The 15,299-nt window shown below is 39.8% G+C and overlaps 2 protein-coding genes across 4 annotated transcripts; one reads left to right on the top strand and one right to left on the bottom strand.

The window, feature by feature from the left end:
• The first annotated feature begins 58 nt into the window (after window positions 1-58).
• On the top strand, window positions 59-1,812 carry LOC135342928 (uncharacterized). Its single transcript, XM_064539818.1, has one exon. It carries the CDS (start codon window positions 109-111, stop codon window positions 1,051-1,053), a length of 945 nt encoding a protein of 314 aa, XP_064395888.1. The 5' UTR covers window positions 59-108; the 3' UTR covers window positions 1,054-1,812.
• Window positions 1,813-3,256: 1,444 nt separating this feature from the next.
• On the bottom strand, window positions 3,257-15,083 carry LOC135343404 (DIS3-like exonuclease 2). Of its 3 annotated transcripts, none has more exons than XM_064540411.1 (30): window positions 14,810-15,083; window positions 12,901-12,964; window positions 12,779-12,844; window positions 12,187-12,240; window positions 11,957-12,058; window positions 11,649-11,891; window positions 11,314-11,379; window positions 11,128-11,206; window positions 10,979-11,066; window positions 10,628-10,772; window positions 10,441-10,509; window positions 10,350-10,389; window positions 9,883-9,995; window positions 9,367-9,426; window positions 9,256-9,303; window positions 9,127-9,195; window positions 8,876-8,924; window positions 8,717-8,766; window positions 8,482-8,538; window positions 8,279-8,358; window positions 8,017-8,140; window positions 7,803-7,862; window positions 7,609-7,704; window positions 5,951-6,095; window positions 5,718-5,809; window positions 5,544-5,582; window positions 5,361-5,465; window positions 4,450-4,548; window positions 4,151-4,216; window positions 3,257-3,461 (listed from the first exon to the last, which is right to left on the bottom strand). In XM_064540411.1, exons 2-30 carry the CDS (start codon window positions 12,961-12,963, stop codon window positions 3,435-3,437), a joined length of 2,394 nt encoding a protein of 797 aa, XP_064396481.1. In that variant the 5' UTR covers window position 12,964; window positions 14,810-15,083; the 3' UTR covers window positions 3,257-3,434. The 3 variants fall into 3 exon arrangements, with proteins under 3 accessions (XP_064396481.1, XP_064396480.1, XP_064396479.1); XM_064540410.1 differs by lacking the exon at window positions 14,810-15,083 and adding an exon at window positions 14,562-14,792; XM_064540409.1 differs by lacking the exon at window positions 14,810-15,083 and adding an exon at window positions 14,628-14,786.
• Between the last annotated feature and the right edge of the window lie 216 nt (window positions 15,084-15,299).

Genomic DNA, 15,299 nt, shown 5'->3' with positions numbered 1-15,299 from the left:
ATGAATACTAAAATTAATGATTACAACCTCCCTGGGCTATATATCATGTGCTCCTAGCTATTATGCTCATTCTATAGTTATTATACCTTGAATCTAGAGCAGGCAAACATGAGCTATCTTCTAAAATTGCTTGGCTTGTTTGTTTTAATGAGGCTGAGCTCCAGCCAGGCCTGTCCCTCCGATTCTGATCTGAATGCAGATGTGATTATCATTGGTGCAGGAATGGCTGGGATTTCTGCTGCAGAGCGACTGCAAGAAGGTGGCATAAACAATATACTCATCTTGGAAGGCAGCGAAAAAATTGGTGGAAGAGTATGTAGTGTTGAAATGGGTGGAGTGACAATTTCAAAGGGGTGTGCTTGGATTCAAGGAGTTGATAAAACTCAGCCTGATTTAAATCCTCTCTGGAAAATAGCACACAGGTACAGTGATTTGCGAGGTTTGTACCTTGATTATGACTCCCTGACAAACTATGACTCACTAGGCAATCAACCAGACGAAGCACAATTTCGCAATCAGGAATTTTATGCAGCTTTAAATGTAACAGATATAATTGCAAAGCAGCTTAGTGAATCTGGAGGTTGTGCCAATGTTAATTTTCGCAGTGGACTGAGCCAGGGCGGATGGACACCTGAAAGCGACATTGATGATTGGATTGAGTGGTTCAACAGCGATTATTATGCAGGAGAAGAACCAGAAAACTTATCTCTTTGCTTACATGAAAATAATCCGACTTACACAGCCTTTGTCTCTGGTGCTGATCGTACAGGAAGCGATTATTTTGTGACTGATCCAAATGGTTATGAAAGCATTATTGAAGGCATGGCTAATGACGCTAAATTGATGAGCAATCAAACTCGAGTAGTTTTCAATGCTGAAGTAACAGCAGTCGATACAAGCCGTGGTGACTGTGTTTGTGTGACTGCAAATTTGAATGGAGTGACAAACTATTGTGCCAAGTATGCCATATCAACTGTGAGTGTGGGGGTGCTTCAGCAGGAATCAATTCAGTTCATTCCAGAGCTACTAACACCAAAGAAAGAGGTGATTTAACGATTCAAAATGAGTCACTACGTTCATCTTATCATGCGATTCACAGAAGCTTTTTGGGATCCAACAGAGCAGATAGGCTACATTGCTAGCAGCAGAAGAGCTTACTACCCAATTTTCCTAAATTACCACTTCTATTACCCAGAGCAACCCAACATATTGGTTGTACAAATCACAGGAGCTGAGGCTGACAGAGTACTTCGTCAAGATAAAGCAGTCACAATTGTCGAGGTTAAAAATATTCTCAATACTCTCTACCCAACCAGCAATATAACAATTAACGAGTCTTATGTAACTGACTGGCTAAACGATCCCCTCTTCAGGGGCTCCTACATTTACTACTCGACCGATATTAGACCTGGAGATCATGAACTCCTAGCGGCTCCAGTGAAAAACCTTTACTTCAGTGGATCTGCAACGTCCTCTAATTTCTCTGGTTACCTTACCGGTGCATATTACGCTGGAAGGGAAGCAGCAGAGAGTGTAATCGAAAGAACTAACAAAGCAGCAAAAATGGAGATAAGCATTCTTATCGTATTGCTTGGAGTACTCTGTGCTTTCTACTATAACTAGTGATGTCTAGATAATTATAGCGAACTATTATTAGGACTGCATCACTAATTAAGTCTCAACGATATATACAAGTATTAGTCATGTATAGTAGAACTATTACAGATTTCTACATTGACATTTAGCATGCATGCATCGATCTGTGACAAACTTTGAAAACTTTAGTATGTACATGTCGAGTTTGTGAACAAATTATGTTGCAGTCAGTATGTCAGTTGTTAGGTGAAAATTCTACATGCCCAAGGCTCCAAATGGTATCCCATGATTGGTAGGGTTTAAATATAGTCATCTTAGTTCTGATAGTTTATTCATTGGGCTTCCAGTCCAATCATTGCCCTAGCATGCACTGGAAGCATGAGGAGCGTATAGTGCATGGCGTCTGTGAAGTGAGTCCAATCAGCATAATTATGAATAACAAATAATTATGTCTCGGGGTGTAACCGCGGGAGACTGTAAAGCTGCCCATTGTACGTGTGCACGTGTGTATTCTATTGCTGTTACACAATTGCAACGCTTGCAATGAGAGTACAATACAGTGATATTGGCTTGTCGGCACTAAATTTGGGGGACATTAATTTGACGATGCATTTCTTGCACTACTAATAGCCTCACATAAAAAATTATGAGAAGTCGTCTCCACAAAATCTGCTACCTTCACGATACATATTACGCTGGAAGGGAAGCAGCAGAGAGTGTGATTGGAAAAGCTAACACTATAACAAAGCAGCAAAGAGATGCAGATAAGCAGGACTACATCACTATAATTATGTCTCAACGACATGGATATGTACAATTAGTACTAGTACTAGTAATGTACAGTAGAACTATTACAGATCTCTACATCGACATTCATTTTAGCATGCATACATCGATCTATGACAAACATTCGATATCTATTACCATATTACTATTTTGCGGGTAGAAAACCTTCGAATGATCGAGCCAAATCAGCAGAAAATTTACCCTTTGCGATCTAACAAACTATTGTGTTCTGGCAAAGATTGTGTGTACTATTTTATTTTTGAGAAGTGATCAACACTTGCAAAATTCGCATAAATCCTTGCAAAAGATTCTAGGTACATCAAATGTATACACAGTATACATGTCGATTTTGTGAAAAAAATTAATGTCTATAATTATTATTGCAGTCAGTATGTCAGTTGTTAGGTGATATGCCCAAGGCTCCAAACGGCATCCCATGATTGGTAGGGTTTAAATATAGTCATTATATTATAGTTTAGTTTGATAGCTGTTTTATTCACTAGTACAGGATAATATAATCATTGCCCTAGCTGACATGCGTGGCATTCGTATCTGACACGAGAAGGGTATATAGTGTATGGCGTCAGTGAAGTGAGTCAATAAAAATGCGGTTGTATTGTATTCACATTGCAAGCATTGCAGTTATAGCTAGAACACACACACACACATGGGCATAGCTTAATTGTACACATCTACCTCGGCTCCCGTGGCTACGGTATACCTGTATGACATCACATTCCTTGCAAGAACATAAAAATTAGACCGCAAAATGTAATTTGTTTGCTGATTTGGCTCATTTGCAAAGGGTTTTCACTCGCAAAATGTTCTGGTGTTACGGTACCTGCTTAACGGCCATGCATCATTATGCTTAGAATGTTCAATACAACAATATTTACAGCTTCCATAAGCCAACTTAAATGATTAAAGAACAGCAGTACTAGTTGTGCAAACAAATATATACATGATAAATTTTAACACATAAAAATTTAATACAAATGACAAAGTCAATATTTATTATGATCGACACTATCCCACTCACATTGGTTACTTGATCAGGTCACTATAGGATATATCATCACCTGTAGAATGAATAATAATAATTATGATGCCTGATATCATTAACACTATGGTGGCCGAGAAGGGTCACCCACCTCTGCCTACCACCATAATTAACCGCGCGCGGAAGCTTTGTTTGCCGCACTCGCGGTTATTCCTAATGCCCGCGTGCGGTAGGAGACACACAACGCAATCGGTTAAACAAAGAACTGCCTATTTTGGGTCAGTCTGTACAAAGTCAAAGGTCAAGGAATTCTGAAATGAACGCAACGTATTCCTTTTGCTGAAATGGCTATCGATGCGCACAGGTGAGTTGGATTTGGTCCTAGAGCTACTCTTGATAAATAAATGAATCACTAGCATAGTATAATAGGACCAAATCCACATTCTCTCAGCATGATCAGACAAGGTAACAGCATGCCCAGAGAGATAGATATCACCAGCCTACCATGCACTGTACAAGCTAGCTAGCTAGGTCATAGATAAACGAAATTAAATATAAATGTTCACTAATAATCCTTCGCATGATTGGAAAAGCGCTTCAATTCGAGTACAAACAACTTTCAGTTGAGCATGTTCTTAAAATAAAGATACGCTTATAATCGAGTAAGCGCTAATAATCCAGTTTCTACGGTACGCTGTTAGTGTGTATATGCATGCCACTAACGGTTTGATTTACGAGTTGGATGTATATAATACACTGAGTAAGTACCTCATATTGTAAGGATGATTTTCCACTCTGAACAGAAGTTTTCACCACAGTGAATACCTTGAGAACCTGAATGAAAATTAAGTAAACCAATAAAGTCACCAGTTGCCAGTTTATGAGCCACAATGGGTCTCATCAATGAACTTTTAAGACATACATGTAAGTACTAAATCATTACAAAGATTCCATCCTTAGCTTATTACATTGTTGATGGTTCTAACAAAATATTATTAGTAAACTGCACATGATAACTATATAATTTATGTATATACACTACACTTCTGTCTCGAGTACCAACTGACCTCCGTGCAAGTGTGCTCAGAATCCTGCCATTCAAGAACGAGCTGAGAACTATGCTCCTTCCCACGACTAGAGAAGGTGAACTTCTTTAGCGGCAATTTCTAAGTGCATGGCAATGAATAAATTTGTTCACATTCCTCAAAAAAAAAACTAAACAATAACACTATTGTAGGGTCTTTTAGCTGTACAAGCTACAAGCTAATGCCTGTCGAGTGCATGTACATGCAGATGAAAACTTCATGATTGCAGTCTATCATAGACCTACACCCATCGAATGCCAACTGTATTTCTGAATCACTAGAAAACACCACAGGTGCACATCGATGCAATTGTGATTATAATTATAACCAGCAAGTTATGCATGCAATAATGTACGGCAAACACATGAATTTGATCGATCATAAAAGGGATGGACACATAATTCAATTTACGGGGCATAACAAACATTGCCACAAACGAACATTAACACACATGTACATGCACGTGCATGGCTAATACAGGCACATGGCTAATACAGGCACATGGCTAATACAGGCACATGGCTAATACAGGCATGCGCACAAGTTTCCATGAATTTCCAGAAGGTACAGACATCTTTTCTTGTTAATGAATAATTGTTATTATCGCTTTTTTGCTTTATTTATTCCATTTTATTTATCTGCTATACCTAGTTCTACCCAGTGCAGTAGTCCAGTGTACATTAAGCTAGCAGCAGAAGGCTACATGTATATGGAAACATAGCCTCAAAGAATGCAAAAGGGGTTACTAAAAACACCTCGTCCAGAGTGGCTCATACCATTATATATAAGAACACCATTACAAGTGGGGGTTTTAGGGAGATATTAGCGTCAAGGGTGAATTCACATTAGGACGAAGGGTTCGAGAAAAACCAAACTACACAATGTACACATACCTCACAGTATACTCGCTTTACAACTCCAAAGTCCCTGATATACACATCAAATGACTTGTCAAGTATTGCCGTCACCATTCCTTTTGTCTCAAATGGACCACACTCCTAGATAGTATGACAAAATTAATTATGTGAGTGAAGCACTGAATTGATTCACTCAAGGACAAGCAAGACCCAACTCGCCTTTATCATGATTGAGAGGAACAGCTCTGAACTGAGCTCCTACAGGGAAATGAGCAGATGTATTTATAGAAGACTGCATGCACGGTGATCACATTATAGAAATTGTACAGGTATGAATATAGTACAACTTTTGATGTTATTGGTAGCACTGCACTCTAGAACAAAATTACGTACCTCAACTTGTTTGGCAGATTTTTTCTTTTTGTTACAGGTCATGGCTTGTTCCTGGACGTCGTCACAGCTCCGATGATATGGAGGGCCCTCGCCTAAACAGAATAATTACACAAGGATTCAATACAACAATATGGAGACACTAAGTGAGTGCAAGTATATAGTATCTTTGATTCTAAAAGGTTTATTAGCAATAATGAAGAAGAAATACTTATTGACATTCATGCATTTGGTACCAAGAGTAGCAGCCAGCTGACGATGGACAATGATGTCAGCATATCGCCTGATGGGGGAGGTGAAGTGAGTGTAGAAGGGCACATTGAGGGCATAGTGGGAATATTTATCCGCCTCAGTAAATCCAGCACAGAAGTAGTTAGCAAGCTAAGAGCAAATAACAAGATTGGATGTGTCACGTATATCTTGTATACACAAGTACTGTAGTGTAGAAATGATTACCGTAAGACCTCAATTTAAGGTAACACTTTTCGATTCCAGAGGTCATTTTTTTAGGTTGAACAATTATGTTGAAGTCCTGGTGTCGCGTCGCATGTAATTGGAGGTATCGTAAGATCTCTAATTACGGCGATCCTCCAAATATGCGACACCCTCGAGCTTAGGCAATTTCTTACCTATAAAAGTAGCCACAGCTGCGTTGACAATTTTTTTTAATGTCACACCCTAGCCTCGATTCTATATAGCCCATTGGAAAATACACGTTTTTAAGCAGCTAAGAATCGAGGCAAGTAGACTGAGTAGAGCTACCTCTAGTTAAGATGCGACCCTCTAAATATGCAACACTATAGGTATTCAACATAATGTTTCAACCACCCAAAGAAGCAACCTCTGGCTTCGTAATTATTAATAAGTGTCATCTTAATTAGAGGTCTCTTACAGTAACTCCACCTACAGTAGTCTGCTTGCCTCGGTTTCAGGATGCATAAAAACATGTTTCCAGTGGGCTATAATCGAGGATAGGGTGTGGCTCTCCTTTACCTCTATTTAGGACGCGGCATTAAAAAATTATTGTCATTGAAGCTGTCGTTACTTTTATAGGTAAGAAAATTTCCTGAGCTCTAGGGTGTCACATATTTGGAGGGTCGCTTTAAATTGAGGTTGTCTTACAGTACACCACAAACTTTAATGCGATTACAGGGGCAGATCTAGGGGTGGGGTTGCTGGGGTTGCAGCCCAACCCCTAACACTCAGCTCCACACTCAGTACTGCAATGCAGAAAAACTAAGAGGGTGGAGCTGAGTGTTTGCAACTGCACGAGTGAAGAGGTGTAGTTAAGTTAAGTTAATTACCGTATACCGGGAATTATAGTGGTGAAAAGCTCGAGAGCTCTCAGAAGAAATGTTTGTGGTTGAACAGAGTGAAAGCTGACACTAGCCTTGTAAAAGAAAGGGTATCAGAAACAAAAGAGCTGCAGAGTGAAATGCTTCAATAAACCTTCATTGTAGATAAGACTTTCTATGTCTCTAGCTATAATATAATTATAAGCTATATAGCTCTGTGTACATATACACTGACTTATATGTACACTGACTTTAATTGTCTATATAATTATTGATATTTTGTCAGATGAAAATTTCAGTTTTAAATGGGAAATTTTATGGGAACGCCTCAGAGGATTTTATATTTGCAGAGTGCAGCACAGAGTTATTGAAGCAACTAATTTTTCCCATGCGCAAAAGTCAGTAACAGGCCTTCAATCCAAGGCCTGTGAAGGAGGCTAGTAGTATTTAGGCGAAGAAGTAGAATGAAATGTGTGTGGGAGTTGGATACTCCTCTTAAGAACTCCTGATACAATGCATATGCACATAATGAGCATCGTGACGGGGAAGTTACAACCGAGTTGATCTGGAACAGCCTGGACATTCGAAGATCAACTTACATCCATAATCTTGGAGCACTGTGAGACTATTATCAGTTTCTCTGTCTCACAGGCGAGAGGGTCTGAGGAACGTCCACAGAAGCTGTCCAGGCATTTCTGAGTGAAGAAAAAAACAAAATCAACAAACAAGAATTGTACATTCCAATACATAAATTCATTATACATTAATTGCAGAAGTTACACACAAAGCAGACCTGAATGGACCCAGCAGTTGTTGTGTCCAACTCAATGCCCAGTTCTTGAAGTCTTGCTGTCTGCAAAGATCATGAGAGGAAATAATTATTAGCTGTTCACTTTTTCATACACAGCACTTCAGTCGAGCCCCCTTTATAAATATCAATTATGTACATTATTTACACAATTTTCATGGTACATGTACCGGCATTACTATGATTATCACGTCCTCACCAATATCTCGGTTGCTTTTGCTTTAGGAGGAGGGTGTCTCCTCAGTAGAGCCACCTCTGGGTTGCCAAGGAAACATTTGCGAGCCACTGCCATGTTTGCCATCAACATGAACTCTTCAATCATTCTACACGTATAGAAAAAAATATAGATTTAGAAATCGGCTCTATGTGTTTTATACACTGTTATCTAAATGCAAACTAAACATAGTCCCACACGTAGGCAGACCTATACATACAGTGTACTTGTATATGAATGAGTGCACCTGTTGCTCTCCTTGTGCCTGTATGGTTGACAGCCACTGGGCAGACCAGTAACTGGATCAATACTGTACTTGAGCTTCACCTGGGAGAAAATTACAGTATTATGGTGCCGATAATTCTACGTTTGTGACAGTGACACATCTTGCACACATGCATCAGTAACTGTGCATGCGACGTGTGTGTTGTTCTAATGCATGGATTATACCTGATTAAGTCTGAGAGTGCCTTTAGACTGACGCTGGGTTCTCAATGCTTCTGCCAACTGCACACACACAAACACAAACATCCGTCAATATTCATATCTAGCCAGATTACTAGAGTGCATATTGCAAAAACAATACCCCATATGTAGAGACTCTACATTTACAAACACATACATACCTAACCCTTCACATTATACAAGCACATTCGATTTCAATTGACAAACACGGTATACACACCTTATTCAGACTACATACAGATTCAGCGACTTTCTCAGTAGTGAAACCTCCTAGGAAAGATACGTATGTTATAGACACAGCGCATGATGCATCAAGCATTGAATACGTGCATAAACTAAAAACTGGCACAATTAGCACAGTCGACGAGCGCTCACGTACCATAAACTTCTGGGAAGGTGTCATGACTCTTCTCTCCGTCAATCATCAACTACAATAATAAGAGTTATAATGTAATTATTACCTAGTTCAGGTCAACTACGTATCAACAGCTGAAATCAAATCTTAGAGCTGAGTAGTTGACCTGCTAGAGACAAATGAATATCCGGAACAAAATCTTCAGTAATAATTAAGGCCGCGTTACGTCAACATAATAAAAACACTTGCTGTATATACTACTTATCAAAGGTTACCTGAGCATGGTCATAGCTGAGCTTGGCACAAGAGCGAATAATTGACTTCCCAAACCACTCAGAGATGAACTACACGTACGTATTAAACAAGATTTATATAAGCACAAATATTTATATTAAATGGCTCACCTGTCCTGTATTGGATAAGGTCCATACAACAGAAAATGTTAGCCTGTCCTATATACATGTACATGATAATGATTCAGTATAACGCAGGGATTCAAACATTTAAGCACTTACTTCATTGGGGTTCAGACTGCACAGCTTCTCACACAACAGTCTTGGCAGCATAGGAATCACCTAGGTGATAAGTAGGTTACCGGTAAAGCAATCAAAAAGTTGATATACAGCATGGTGTGTTCTTAACATCTCGCCTAACCACAGTAGTGATTGGACCATACCGTATAGCGCGAAATTTTCGAGGGGCTTCGTGGGTTAGCAATCCTATACGAAAATTAAGTCCACGAAAATTGTTCTTTATCTGCTATAACGTGCAAAGATTAAAGGCGTGGCTTCCGGTAAGCAGTCATTCCACGAACATTGTGCAATGAAATGCTTTTAGAGGCCATTCCACGAAAATATAAGTGCCTCGAAAATTTCGCGCTCTACAGTATACGTATTATAGTTTGGATGTGACTTAATCTTACCGCAGTGACCTGTTAACTAACACAAATACAGAACTGGAAATTTACATGAGCAATAATTTTAATCATACCTTGTACAACTGTACAAACTCGGGGCAATTGTCTCACGTACTTTTTGCACAAGGTAAACACTAGTGGCTCGTTGACCAGCAATCTTATCAAGTGCTGTCCCAGGCGTGACAAAGTGTGAGACGTCAGCAATGTGGACACCAACTTCCAGTGTGCCTGTGGATTCATACAAACAAGCTCATATAACACTGAGTGGTTATACTGCTCTAAAACAAACAAAATAAAGCACATGTACACAAGTCAGGGTGTCATACAGGATTTTGAAGTAGAGGGGGCATGCATGCTTTGAAAAGTAACGAGACAATTTTGCTAAAAAAAAAAAAAGGTCAACTGTTATTTCAATACCCTGTTAGTATTTAGCTGGATACTCAGTCATACAACTAGCACCTGACATTTTAGGGGGGGGGGTTGGAGCCAGAGGGGGGATATCCCCCTTCCCCCCTTCCCCCCTGAAAGTATGTATGTACGTATGTACTCATACAAGAGTATGCACAAACAAAAATGCAGTACCATTCTCCAGGTGTTTCACATGCAGTGCATCATCAAGATCCTGAATAAACACAGTACATGTACGTGCACATGATATATAGCTATAGCTTACTCTGGCTGTGTCAGGGTCAATGGTCACCACACACTCTTGTCTGAAGTCTCTCCGCTTGCCAACCTCCTCCTGGAATAAAAGTACACCAGAAAACTTGTTTGCTAAATAAACTAGAAGTGAGACCAAACTTAACAATGATTGTAACCACACTTCGCCACCAAACACTAAACAACAACCCCCCCCTCACCTGAGGCACGCTCCAGGGCAGTTGCTTGGGGAGACAAGCAAGTACCTCCTCCGAAAATTCACTATAATCCACATCATTCTCTATCAGGAAGGCCTCACTCTCCCTCTCAACCACACCAGCCTCACCAAGACTGCGCATCAGCTTGCTAGAGGGCAGAGAGAACTATACATGGTACCTACGTACATGTATCACTGTTAACAATGATAAGATTACACAGAGTAGACTCGCATGCACAACAAGCGGTGTCTATCTGGTAACATAGAAATGTTGTTAGGCTTTGCACAACGTATAGTCCTGGCAGTTGTTCCTGCATAGTATAATAACATGCATGTGAATGGTTTGACGTATTACCCGTAAGGTAGTGGAGATTGCTCAGGCCAGCTGTCAATACGGCAGATAAACAGATTGTTCTCATACTTCTTCATGTTCGCGCAAAAATCTGAAAAAACGTGCACAAGTTATAATTTAAATAATTCTTAGTCTCTATAACTTGTACTGACCTTTAGGGCAGTCATCAAGAGGAACAAAAGTTCTGGGTACCCTGTTGTCTCTTGGAGCGAACATAGCTAACTTTCTCGTCTGTTGGGAGTAACAATGACATTGCCACTAAATGTGTACGCAATTATAATTATGTGTAGGCAATCGTAACTGTTAGCATATTATAATTTATAGCGGCTAGTGTTTACCTTGTCAAAGGCCTTGAGATAACCAGCACTGGCTCTGCTATGTACTTTCTCAACAACAAACACGACCTGATCAAAATAGTAGTGTGAATGTACTAGTTATATACCTCTTACGTCACTTATATTCAACAATTATACTCAATGCCAGGGATGTGCCCGCACTGTTCAGTGGTGGTTGGTACTAACAACTTTTAAATAAAAATCACCACTCACTATAGACAAAAAATGTCCACCTCTTAGGCCTAATGAAACGGAGGAAAATTTGCGAGATTGAGGATTTGGAAATAGCCACCACTTGACAATTCTGAGAACATCACTGCAATGCTTAACTAAACCACCTTAGCTGGCCTGCGGACATTGTTCGGAACTGTCTCTACTGTAGACCGCCCTCTGTGCGATTCAGTGGCCATTTCCTTCACTGGCATGGGTGCGTAAAGTCTGTCTACCAGACTGTCCCCACCAGTTCTAGGGACTGGAGGTTTTCCATCAACTACACTTTCTCCACCAGTTGCATGGTCTGGGGGTATTGTTTTCTCTGGACTAGATCCTTTCGTCATTGCACCACAGCCAGGGGTGGAGGTCTGCATAAACAAGAGTTACCCCAGTGATATGTACACACTACAGAAGGTACACAATATTTACTTACTATCCATTTATCCCTGGGTGCTATTTCGATGACCACACGATCACCATTGAATACACGGTTTCGGGACAACACACCACTGATGAAAAAGTCAGGTCCACCATCCTGAATGGGGACAGCATTGTGTCAAATGTTATAAATTATATCCCGCTACAAAGCCCCTCTCACAGGGAATAAACATGACGTTTTAGGTCCATTGAGCTCCATTGAGCATAATAAAACTGCTAACTCACAGGATCATCAACATAAGCTTCTTCGAAATTCTTCGGATTGATTCTCACAGATCCCTGAAATAAGTAATGACTTTATTTTATGTACTCATTATAATTATTCATCCATGGATACTGTATTACTAGAAAACCTATGCAAATGAGCCAACAGCAGAACATTTGATCGTTTGCTAATATCCTATTGTGTTGTGGCAAGGATCGTGTGTTACCAGTACAGGTATAGGATTTCGCAATTCTATTTTTGCGAGGTGATCATGCTTACGTGTAATGCTTGCAAAACATTCTAGTATAATATGGTAATTAAATTTGTCACTTAAAGACTGCTAAATAAGAAACCTACCATCGGGTTTTTAATGCGTAGTTAATCATTGCGTAGTCTATACAGTAGCTCTATTGCGTTTCTAACTATTGCATGTGCAAGTTAACTCTTTGTGTGTCTTTTGTTTGTTATCTACGCGAAAACTAGCAATTCACAATCAAAAGAACCTCGCATTAAAAACTTAATGCACGGTATCTAGAGATAGAGGTTAAATGCCACGTACTTGGTTGTATACGCTTGGATCTATCATTACAGTACCACTTGGACATTGTGTACCTGCACTAGTTCGCTCCTCTTAAGACCAGTCTGGACTTGATCTTTAACCCAATAAGGTTCGAATGGCTGTGATTGAATTAGTCAAATGCAACTTTTTTATATGAAACATGATTTATACTAACCGGATCCATAATCTTGTTGAATACGGTTGTTTTCTTCTGAGGTTGGTGAGGTCGCTTTGCCATCCTGTAACAAGTCAGTGACCATGTCAGTAAAACCTTACGCCACCAAAAGTATAGTGCTTGCAATGCTTAGCATGCAGACTCTGGCGACTATGTATACCGCAGTTGGTGTAATTACAGCGCCATAAAAAATTATTAGAACCCCAAATATTGGGTTCCATCCGAGCAGGCACTAAAATTATGTGGCGCTTTCATGCGCTACAGTGTCTAGTGCAATCTTTTAGTACGCAGGTGGATGTACTGCTTGATTTTTGGTATCTTAATGTTGCAACTGCATCTAGACAGTCACCGTAAAAGCACAACATAGACCACACCCCATGTTGTCGCATAAGTAACATCAAACTTTAAATATTGGCCACATGACTCCATTATAATTGTATAGCCTAGATGCTAAGGAGATAATTATACCAATTTGTATGAAAACTACCCAGTACTCCCATCAGGCCTACAGATGTGTATACTACTGACTCGACGGACATAGTCACTGAAATATTAAAAAATTAATATTGGTCAACCACGAATGAATGACCACTTTTATCCACAATGCAAGCAGCAACCACAAAAATTATATCAATAAACTGACTAAAATTAATATTGGTCAACCACGAATGTTTTGACGGCCGGAAAATTACCCGCTTTACAGTACGGTGCAATTATAGCACAGCTATGTATCAAATTCATGCATAAAAATTATGACAGGCCCAAAAAGTAAAGGTGATTTGGCATGCCTTTTTAAAAGCGCCATAAAAAATTAACACCAACTATTGACGCTTTTTTAGGACCTAGTTTCAGCCTGAGTTGGTACTGTAATTACATCAACTAGATACCGTATAGGAGGTTTTTTTTTATGGTGGACATTTTCATATAAATTATTTCGTATTGAAGAGCTTTATACGAAATTATTCTACCACAATAGGTTCAATGAAATAATAATTTGAGAAAGGGGACCACTTGGCTTGATCTAAAAAAGTTAAGAACTCTATACATACTGATAGAGCACTGACAGCAGAGAAATGCCTATGCAATGCTATGCTGACCGAGCACAATCGTTTTAAGTTGGTTGCTATGAAATTGAAAACGCCATCCAAAGATTCCCTACTCCATGTAAGCCTATATTTTGCGTACTTGTAAGACTAAATTCATCACTTTACACTCAAGGTCATGAATTTGCCTCTAGCTCAAATTGAACTTTTCTCAGATCGCAAGATTATATTAAATGGGGTTGTTCATACGAAAATGTGCACTGACGAAAATTACCCGCTATACGGTAGTTATGCACCTATCAATGTCAAGCCCCACCTCTGCACAATTTATAAAGGCAGAGTGGGGATTATTAATGTATGCCCAATGGGGTGGGTTCTTCGTGCGTAACCCCCTATCAATCCCTTGTATTGGTGGGAGTACACCAGGGATTTTGGACATGACAAAACATTGATGCAAAAGCCTCTGGGGGATTTGAGCGATAATGGTCCTATAACCCCCTACTAATGCCCCTATACTGCCCGTACCTCGGGGGTAGGGCCTGACATTGATGTGCGTTAATGTATACGTACATATAGGTAAACCATACACAGCTAAACTAGATCTACCTATGGACACACCCTCTATACACTTCCAAACAGAGATAGAATAAAGCAGATGTTGATTTGCAAACTCAGTTTGATAACCTTTAGCTGAACAGAGAGTAGACCCAGATCCAACCCACAGCTGCACTATAGTACTAGCCTAGCGCCTCTCTAGCTCTGATCAGTTCAATAGCAAGCAATCAGGAGCCTTGTTCCCAGCCGAGTTGTATCTAAAATAACTTTAGGCCACAAACTTTGTTCTAAAAAAAAATCGGCGTGCTTACCTTACAGTTCAATTTAGCTACCCCGGTAGCAAGGCGAGCTTATGGCAAGCCTAACCCCGAGGAGGCGCGTACAGCTGATCCTTGGCAATCTGTTGTAGAAATTACAACAACGGTAACGAATCGTTATGATGAATTAGATGAAGTTGTATGTGAGCTCCTCCCTGACAAACAAACTGTAGTCTAGGTAACGGCCTTATCAGTCAAGTAGGCTAAAAATCTGTGTCCTTTGATGTAAGCTTTGATGTCTCTTTGTGCATATGTAATTATAAAAAAAAAAAAGAAACCTTTGACTAGCTAGGAAGAGTAGCAGCAGTAGTAGTAGGAAGAGTAGCAGTAGTAGTAGCAGTGCAAGCAGGACTAGACTAGATTAAAAAGTTGGTGGAAAGAATAACTGACCGTTTGGACGTCACCTGGCTGCCAGACTTTCATCTCGACTCTTCCCCCTGAGTAGCTGGCCTTTCTCTAAGCCACAAAACTGAGCAAGAAGCTG

This window comes from Halichondria panicea, chromosome 10, assembly GCF_963675165.1.
Source record: "Halichondria panicea chromosome 10, odHalPani1.1, whole genome shotgun sequence".
NCBI classification, from domain to species: Eukaryota; Metazoa; Porifera; class Demospongiae; order Suberitida; family Halichondriidae; genus Halichondria; species Halichondria panicea.
This window is presented reverse-complemented; position numbering and strand designations above follow the sequence as displayed.